General features: G+C 43.8%; 1 protein-coding gene across 1 annotated transcript in view; it reads left to right on the forward strand.

Annotated features, from left to right (window-relative positions):
- AQP7 (aquaporin 7) overlaps positions 1 to 9,163 on the forward strand; it is a 30,783-nt gene extending 21,620 nt beyond the window's left edge. The window contains exons 4-8 of the mRNA XM_043976608.1: positions 1,968 to 2,094; positions 2,483 to 2,620; positions 3,424 to 3,542; positions 5,199 to 5,416; positions 8,708 to 9,163. Of these exons, the coding sequence (XP_043832543.1) occupies positions 1,968 to 2,094; positions 2,483 to 2,620; positions 3,424 to 3,542; positions 5,199 to 5,416; positions 8,708 to 9,053 (948 nt within the window). The 3' untranslated portion in view covers positions 9,054 to 9,163. The remainder of the gene's footprint in view (positions 1 to 1,967; positions 2,095 to 2,482; positions 2,621 to 3,423; positions 3,543 to 5,198; positions 5,417 to 8,707) is intronic.
- The last annotated feature ends 749 nt before the right edge of the window (positions 9,164 to 9,912 follow it).

Here is a 9,912-nt window from a genome sequence, read left to right on the forward strand (position 1 = left end):
TTGCCCAGGGTCACATAGCTAGTAAGTGTCAAATGTCTGAGGCTGGATTTGAACTCAGGTCCTCCTGAATCCAGGGCCTGTGCTTTATCCACTGTACTAACTAGCTGCCCCCTCTCTCTACTGTTTCTTACCATCAAGGGGGAGTTATTCATTGATACTAAAGAATTCCAGCCCGATGAGGGCTGTTAACCTTGGGACTGAAGGTACAGAATATGCCCTTCATATTTGCCTTTCTCTGGTGCTCTTTGGAAAAAAAAAATTAGGAATGTCCCTCCTTTCTCTTTTCCCATGTCAGCCTCATAAGAATCAGACTAGATTTTGTGGTTTTGTAACTGCCTTAGCCTACTGTTGATTTTTTTTTTCACCTAATTTGAAAACCTGCATGCAGATTTATAGCTGATGTGAAGTTGGGAAGGAGAATGACTATGTTGGGAAGAACGAAATTGGAATTAAAAAAAAAAGATCTTTAAAGGCATAAAAATAAATGAACTGAACCTAAGAAGATGAAATTGAATTAAGGATAAATGCCAATGGGGAAAAAATATCTACTCTCCAGCAAGGACATATCTATTTCATTATGAATCCATGTATATGTGTGTCATGGTAAAAGTACAAATCACCTGGTGGATAGGTGGAGAGTTACCCCCAGTAGAGGAGGCAAATTTTCAAACTCTAGAGATCACACAAATTTTTGCCCTGGCTTGGCTCCATTGTTTGTAGCCTTGGTCATAGAAGGTCTAGTGTATGAAAATATGTTTTGGTTAAGTTTAGAAATTATGTTGATGACTAATGCAGAAATATGTTTAATGTTATTATATATATATAACCTATATCAGATTACCTGCTGTCTAGGGGAAGAGGGGAGAAAAATTTGAAATTGGAAATCTTATCTAAACAAAGGTTGAAAACTGAAAGAAAGAAAGAAAGAAAGAAAGAAAGAAAGAAAGAAAGAAAAGAAAGAAAGAAAAGAAAGAAAGGAAGGAAGGAAGGAAGGAAGGAAGGAAGGAAGGAAGGAAGGAAGGAAGGAAGGAAGGAAGGAAGGAAGAAAAGAAAGAAAGAGAGAAAGAGAGAAAGGATGTTGCTAAGCTAAGGCACATCCAGATGAGGGAGCTTTGGTTGGGCGAGTAGACTGGAAGCTGTGGTCTGGTTTCTTTTCCCCGCCAACTAGTTTCTTTTATGTCTGATTTTCATTAGAAAGACAGGTTTCCCTTAGGCCTATGGGGGCTCTGAATAGAGGGGATAAGAGAGGGTTTCAGGCTTAATGGCTGCTTCTATGCCAGGGAATGACCTTTTCCAGTTCCTGGTTTTTCTCCTTTCAATAATCAACACTGGGAGCAGCTAGGTGGTGCAGTGGATAGAGCACCGGTCCTGGATTCAGGAGGACCTGGGTTCAAATACAGCCTCAGACACTTAACACTTACTAGCTGTGTGACCCTGAGCAAGTCACTTAGCCCCAATTGACTCACTAAAAAAATAAAATAAAATAATAATAATAATAATCAATACCTATTTATTCATTTCCTCCTGTGTACTTTCCCTGAAAAGCTCTTCCTTATCCTCCTACCTTGGTGGTAGGGAGAGGGAGAGGAGGGAGGACAGGGCCTGGTGACCTAAAGGGCACCATTGGAGAAAAGGAACTGGATTCAGGGTGGTCTGTACAGATGGGATTGATGAGATCACAATAAAAAACTAGGTGCTTTGACACTGCTAAGGGCATGGCAGTGTGGTGACAGCCACGAATTCTCTTTTGGGAGATGCTGGAATGTGGGTGGGATGAGGATGGATGAAGATGAGGGTGAGACATGAGCAAGGCAGGTCTTTCTTAGGGCATCTGGGTTATCCCCTTGGGTCACCCAGTTTGGGGGCTCTCTAAGGGTGGGGCCGTACAGCCCAACGTTGGGACTAGTGACTGTCTGACTGTAGGACTAAGAGGCCCTGAATGTTTGCTCTTCTCTTTTCGGAGCCAGGTGTTTGGTTTGGGGTCCGTGGCCCAGAACGTTCTGGGAGAGAATGCTTATGGGACGTACCTCAGCATCAACTTGGGATTTGGCTTTGGTGTTACCATGGGGGTCCATGTGGCTGGGGGAATCTCTGGTAAGTATCTGGGACATCAGGTCTTGCCTTAATTGTCAACATAAGCTGATTCCGTTCCCTTTCCTCCCACACATTAAACCATTTTCAAAAGTCTAAAGTAAGAAAGAGTTCTGATTAGGGACCTCTCAGCCCACTGAAAAAAACTATCCCTCTTTACTGATGGCCAATCACTCTCCTCCCCCCTTCCCCCCAATTTCTCTGAAGGCTCCAGCCCCTAGGTCTCCTTTTTAAATTCCCTTGCCAGCTCCCCACCCACCCCCACTCCCAGACTGGGTCCTATGTCACATGACCCTTTGGAAAACTGTCCCAACCTACTTACTAATCTGGGCTGACTGACATTAGCGATGTATTTCAGACCAAGCCCCATTGCTTCCTCTCTTTTCCCTAGGTGCCCACATGAACAGTGCTGTTACCTTTACAAGCTGTGTCCTGGGTCAAATGCCCTGGAAGAAGTTTCCTGTCTACACACTGGGACAGTGCTTTGGGTCCTTCTTAGCATCAGCTACCATATATGGCCTCTTCTATCGTGAGTCACACACTACTAGAATCTGGAGGTCCTATGCACAAAGCCCGAGGGGCTTAGTCTGGTGTATACTCCCATATGACTGTTTGCAGACCTGAGCCTGTCTGGAAGATCTGGGCTCTGCTTCAAATTTACTGTGTGACCTAGGGCAAGTCTCCTGATTCCTCAACTATAAAAATAGGATGGTTAGATTAGATGATTTCTAAGTTCCCTTCAAGCTCTGATCTTCAAGAATTCTAAATCATTTCTCATCTCTGCACATCTGGGTCGCTATCTGTGAAATGGGTGGTATTGGGCATATACTCATGGCTGTCTCCCGCATCCTCTGCCCTGATGTAAACAGATATTTCTGTTTGCTTCCTCCACTATCAGATGGGTGCTCCCTGTTCTATATTCTACATCTCTCAAGTTGTATGCCCCCAAACTATGGGGATAACATGGAAAAGAAAATGACTTGAGCTATCTACTGTCTCATTTCCTTCTGGGCCCTGAAGTCTCTAGTTTCTTTCTTTTTCTTTTTTCTTTTTTTTCCTTTTTTTAGTGAGGCAATTGGGGTTAAGTGACTTGCCCAGGGTCACACAGCTAGTAAGTGTTAAGTGTCTGAGGCTGGATTTGAACTCAGGTACTCCTGACTCCAGGGCTGGTGCTCTATCCACTGTGCCATCTAGCTGCCCCAGTCTCTAGTTTCTTAGCTGGCTTGGGGGTTAGGGTAGACAGAAAGGGTCATAGGTCCTAGACTCTTGGTTGCTATGGGTCCATAACAGTCCAAGGCTAGCCAATTGTGATTTTTCCCCCTCCCTTCCCAGAGGCACTCATACGGTACACAGATGGGAACCTGACAGTAACTGGACCCCGGGCAACTGCGGGCATCTTTGCTACTTACCCTGCTTCTCACATGACTCTGTGGAGGGGATTCATAGATGAGGTCAGTGGTGAGTGAGAGACTTAGAGTCTAATTGGGGGAAGTGACAGGGCAGGGTGGGAATTAAGGGTACCCAGGGAAACTTCAAGTGCCATGGGAGAGGTTTGAGGGCCCTCCTACCACTTTCCTACATATAAAATAGGGGTATCTTGGATACAGAGAACCCTGTCTTATTCTCTACTGTTAGTGCATCCAATAATATAAGTATGGGGTCTGGGAAGAAGGGAGGTATTTTATTTATTTTTTTTTAATTTATTTTTTTTTAGTGAGGCAATTGGGGTTAAGTGACTTGCCCAGGGTCACACAGCTAGTAAGTGTTAAGTGTCTGAGGGCAGATTTGAACTCAGGTACTCCTGACTCCAGGGCCAGTGCTCTATCCACTGCGCCACCTAGCTGCCCCAAGGGAGGTATTTAAAATGAAGGGGGAACACCAGTTCCCCTCAAACCAAATCTGCCCAAGCGGATGGCCAACTCTAACCCTTCCCCCAGCTCCCTTGAACATGTGTCCAGAGGCAACACTGGTGTCCATTGAGTCAATTGGATTGGATTGGAAAAGGCAAGGAAGGAGAATCAATACTAAATACAATTCTCTTCCCTGAGTTCCCATCTCTCTCACTGAGTCCCATCATTCTCATTAAGCCTTTCCCCACCTTGAGTTTTAGTTGTAGCAGGGTTTTTTCTTTTGTTTTTGGTGAAGCAATTGGGGTTAAGTGACTTGCCCAGGGTCACACAGCTAGTAAGTGTTAAGTGTCTGAGGCCGGATTTGAACTCAGGTACTCCTGACTCCAGGGCTGGTGCTCTATCCACTGCGCCACCTAGCTTGCCCCAGTTGTAGCAGTTTTAGGAAGTTCAAGCTTAGCCCTCATAATCAGTCTTGAGTAAGTCACATCCATTCCAGATAAGTGCCAAATTGTCCCAGAATTATTTTCAAAAAGCATTTTGAGCGTCCCTCCTGTGACCTGCAGGGTTGAGAAAGAGAGTTGCCTTTCTTCCCTTGTGCATTTTAAGCAATCATTTGGTTTCTGAACACCTGGCTTTTTGGCATTCTAGAAGGGACCATAAAGATCATTTTGCTCCAACCCTCCTCATTTTACAGATGAAGAAACTCCCCAAGTCCTACAAAGATGAAATTATTTGCCCAAGGGGACATAGTAAGTGGAAGGGCCAGAATTTGAATGCGGGTCTTCTGATTCCAAATGTGGTATTCTTTTCACTAAACCACAGCTTCTCCCTAGGCACTGATCATACTCAAATTTGTCTTATGTTTGTATACTGGTGATCTGTTGTACTAGATCGTAAGCTCCTGTGTGTTCCCATTTATTTTCTCTATCTATAGGAGCTAGCACGGTCCCTTGTACACACTGGGTATTTAACAAATCTTTGTTGAATGAACAAATGAATGAATGAATGAAAAAAAAACAAAACAAAAGAATGAACAAATGAATGAATGAATGCTTATACCAAGACTCCATCTGTGAGCTCTTAGCCTCTTACTGAATTCCCATTCCAATCCCTAGCCCATCCTTAGTGCTTGGCACCGCAAGGGAAAATTCAGGTGCAAATGATACTCTCCAGTTTGCTGGGCAGCTTCTCTGAAGCCAGGTTCTTTCCCCAAAAGGTGTTCCCTGGGGTGAAGTGTCCTCTCTTTGGTTTCCATAGATATTCATAACTGGGGTACTCCAGTTATGCCTGTTGGCTATCTCTGACAAGAAGAACAGTCCAGCTCTTCAAGGGACTCAGGCGTTAGTCGTTGGCGTCCTCGTGATCACCATTGGCTTGTCATTGGGCATGAACACAGGTTACGCCATCAACCCATCCAGGGACCTGCCCCCCAGGATCTTCACGAGCATAGCAGGCTGGGGCAATGAAGTCTTCACGTAATTCTATTTCATTTAGTTCGGTCCTGAGCAGCCTCCCCGACCCCCATGCCCCAACCTTAGCACTTGCCTGAGGGGGTTCTAAGAGTTGAAATGATTTTCTCATGGTCATACAGCTCACATGTGTCAGAGACAAGGACCTAAGTCTTCTTGACTGTAGAACTCTCTATTCACTTAAATAACAGCTTTGGTTTCCCTTGGCCAGACTCTGCACCCCACACAGTATAGAGTAGATAACAGTTGGTGGGTCAACCTTGGAGTCAGGAAGACCTAGGTTCTTGACCAGTACAAGTAAGTTATTAACATCTCTGTGCTCCCAAGTAAACTCTTTGAGCCCATCTAGAGCTTTTTTTTTTTTTTTAAGTGACGCAATGGGGGTTAAGTGACTTGCCCAGGGTCACACAGCTAGTAAGTGTTAAGTGTCTGAGGCCGGATTTGAACTCCGGTACTCCTGACACCAGGGCTGGTGCTCTATCCACTGCGCCACCTAGCTGCCCCCCATCTAGAGCTTTAAAAAAAAATAATTAGTGGTTTCTTTCTTTTTCTTTTTTCTTTTCAAGATTAAGTGACTTACCCAGGGTCACAGAGCTAATAAGTGTCAAGTGTTTGAGGTCACTTTTTAACTCAGGTCCTCCTGAATCCAAGGCTGGTGCTTTATCCACTGCACCACCTAGCTGCCCTGTCTCTAGAGCTTTTAAGGTTTATAAATAACAATAGCATTTTAAGATTCACAAAGTCCTTTGCTTGAAGTATTTGCTCCTCAGAACCTTAGATCCCGTTTGATCCTCAGAACAACCCAGGGGGTAGGAGTATGATTTCTGTTTTGCAGAATGGGAAACTGAGGCCCAGGGTTCACAGCTCTTTCCAGGATACCAAGCTGCTCTCCCAGTGTAGGTTCAATGAAGGTTGCAACATAAAAGCCCGGATAGGTGGTCTGTGGAGATAAGAAATTTAAAAACAAACAAACAAAACCCTGAAAACCTCTCTACCTCTGTCTTTGGGAAGAATGGCTCTGTCCTTGGGAACTCTGAGTGTGACACTTCCCAAATGTCAACTCTCAGGTCCCAAAATGACTGTGCGACCAAGGGATGCTTGGTACTGTCTGGACATCCTGACGTGAAAGGGAGAATTTCAGGTGTCTGGAGTTTTGGGGGTCTTTTTAATTTTTTAATTAAAATTTTTTTATCATAAAAGTATTTTATTATTTCCAGTTACATGTAAAGATAGTTTTCAACATTTGTTTTTATAACATTTTGAGTTCCAAATTTTTCTCCCTCCCTCCCCAAGACAGAAAGCAGATATAGCTTATACATGTACAATCACATTAAACACATTAATGCATTAGTCATGTTGTTAAAAAAGGTCACATTAAACATATTTCTGCATTAGTCATGTGAAAAAAGATCAGAACAAAAGGAAAAAACCTCAAAAAAGGAAAAAAAAACACCAAGAAAAGTAGAAATAGTATGATTCAATCTGCATTCAGATTCCACAGTTCTTTTTTCTGGATGAGGAGAGTATTTTCCATCATGAGTCCTTTAGAATTGTCTTGGATCATTGTATTGCTGAGAAGAGTTAAAGTCTACCACAATTGATCATCACACAATGTTTCTGTTACTATGTACAACGTTCTCCTGGTTCTGCTCACTTTACTCAGCATCGGTCCACTGAAGCCTTTCCAGGTTTTTCTGAAATCTGCCTGCTCATCATTTCTTACAGTTCAATAGTATTCCATTACATTCATATACCACAACTTGTTCAGCCATTCCCTAACTGTTGGGCATTCCCTTGATTCCCAATTCTTTGCCACCACAATATGTATATGTATATGTGGGTCCTTTTCCCTTTTCTATGATCTCTTTGGGATACAGACCTAGTAGTGGTATTGCTGGGTCAAAGGGTATGCACAGCCCCGTAGCCCCTTGGGCATAGTTCCAAATTGCTCTCCAGAATGGTTGGATCGGTTCACAATGGAGTTGTCTTAATATGGAGTATTGTCTAGAAGTGGATTGGCAGAGGAGATAGTTGCCAGATTTTTCATTCTTTTTTTTTTTTTAGTGAGGCAATTGGGGTTAAGTGACTTGCCCAGGGTCACACAGCTAGTAAGTGTTAAAGCGTCTGAGGCTGGATTTGAACTCAGGTACTCCTGACTCCAGGGCCTGTGCTCTATCCACTGCGCCATCTAGCTGCCCCTAGATTTTTCATTCTTGAAGACCTTATGTGGCATAGGGAAGTTATCCGTGAGGGCACATGAGTAAGTGTTCTGTGTGCAGATTTTCCTCAGGCAACTCGTGATGGAAGAGGATCTCCAAATCCAAGAAAAAAAAAGAACTGCGGAGTATAGATGCTGAATGAACCATACTATTTCTTTTGTTTTTGATGCTGTTGGTTTTTTTCTATTTTGAGGTTTTTCATCATTGCTCTGATTTTTTTCTCTTATAACATGACTAATGCAGAAATAGGATTAATGTTATTAAGTATATATATATATAAAACCTATATCAGATTACCTGCTGTCTAGGGGAGGGTGGAGGGAGGGGAAGGTGGAGGGAGGGGAGGGAGGGAGAAAAATCTGAAATTGTAAAACTTGTATAAACAAAAGTTGAGAACTATCTTTACATGTAACGGAAAAAAATAAAATACTTTATTAATTTAAAAAAATGGGTCTTCCCTCTATGGGAAGGGAGACCATATTCCAATCAGTGCTTCTGCAACTGGCATGTTAAACACTAAGTATCTAATTATTTTGTTCCATGGCACTAATAATAAAATGACAGGAAGTTTCAAAAAAAAAAAAAGAAATTACATAGCAGCAAATGTTTTTCCACTTTTCTCCTCTCCCCGATCTCTGCATGTACATGCTCCACTAAAAGGCAGACTCTCCAGATGTTCCCATCCGGTGTCAAGGAAAGAGCTCTGGCCTGGGAGTTGGGGGGCTTGAATGCTAATATTCTTTGCCACTAGTTAGCCATTGGCATAATTAGTCATATGACCTTAGGGGCAGGTGCTTCTGTATTCTCTCCCATCCTCAGTTCCCCTATCTATAAAAGAGAGAGACAGGACTTAATTTTTCCTAGTTTCTCCCAGCTGTGATACAATTACTTCCCTCCTCACCCTGTGGAAAGTAGGTTGGGATTATTTCATAGGATAATATGGGCCCCTTCTGTTGCATATAAAACTGAGAACTGTGACTGTGATGCGTTGGGGGCGGGGCGGGGGGAGTCCAACGTGATCTCGCTCCTGGAGACCTCTGCCTCAACCTCATTCTCGATTTTTCCGTTTCCTTTGCAGCGCGGGGGAGAGCTGGTGGTGGGTCCCTGTGGTTGCCCCACCGTTAGGGGCCCTCATGGGAGCCATTGCCTACCTAATCTTCATTGGATCCAGCCACCCTCCTTCGGAGCGAAATGTGGAGTTGGTCATGCCTAAGTCTCGAGTCCTGCAGCCCCTGAAGCAGAAGGTGGTGGTACCCTCGCCCCATCATCCACCTATTTCTTCCCTGTCCTCTCACTCAAGCATGGAGTCAGTCCCATCTCCTCCTGGTCCTCTCCCTCCCCCATCCCCTTTACCCCTTAAGACTATTTCTCACAAAATGGATGTGGAAGGTGAGAGCACAGTTATGTGGCGAGGAGAAAAATAAAGTCATCCCAAAGAAGCTTCTTTTCCTTGAGTTGTTGGGCTGGGATTCTCCAGAAAGAGCTGGTCCCAAAAACTTCTTTCTTTTTTTCTGCATCCTTCAGTCCCTTTCAGTCTTCCACCCTGGGGTCCCAATCTTGCAATCCCAGACCCTTCTGGCCTGGAAAAAATATCTAATAAAATTCATTCATTTTGAGGTATTGGCGAATGAAAGGTGGTTTGAAGTTTGAGAAAACAAAGCCCCAAACCAAAGCACTGAATCATGGTCTTAGATTTTTTTTAAGGGATCAGGAGAATCAGAGCCATCTTCCCAGCCCCTATCTGCCAAAGGTCAGTCAGGCTCTATATGAATGCCTCCATTAAATCTCCAATGATGGGGCAGCTAGGTGGCACAGTGGATTAAGCACCAGCCCTGGATTCAGGAGTACCTGAGTTCAAATCAGGCCTTAGTCACTTGACAATTACTAGCTGTGTGACCCTGGGCAAGTCACTTAACCCCCATTGTCCTGCAAAAAAAAACAACAAAAAAACAAAAACAAAAAAATCTCCAATGATGGAATTGGGGGCACCGCAGGAGGCCAAAGGGAGATCCTGAGGATCCTAGTATCACAGATGGAGAGCTTAATGGTATAAGGGTCATCTAGTTCAACCCTCTGTTTTTATAAATGAAACTAAGACCTAGAGACTTCAAATGACCCAGCCAAGGTGATCAAAGTTGAAAGTGGGGGCAGCTAGGTGGCACAGTGGATAGAACACTGGGCCTGGATCCAGGAGGACCTGAGTTCAAATCTGGCCTCAGACACTTGACACTTACTAGCTGTGTGACCCTGGGCAAGTCACTTAACCCCAATTGCCCCACAAAA

This window comes from Dromiciops gliroides, chromosome 1 (genome assembly GCF_019393635.1).
Source record: "Dromiciops gliroides isolate mDroGli1 chromosome 1, mDroGli1.pri, whole genome shotgun sequence".
NCBI lineage: Eukaryota > Metazoa > Chordata > Mammalia > Microbiotheria > Microbiotheriidae > Dromiciops > Dromiciops gliroides.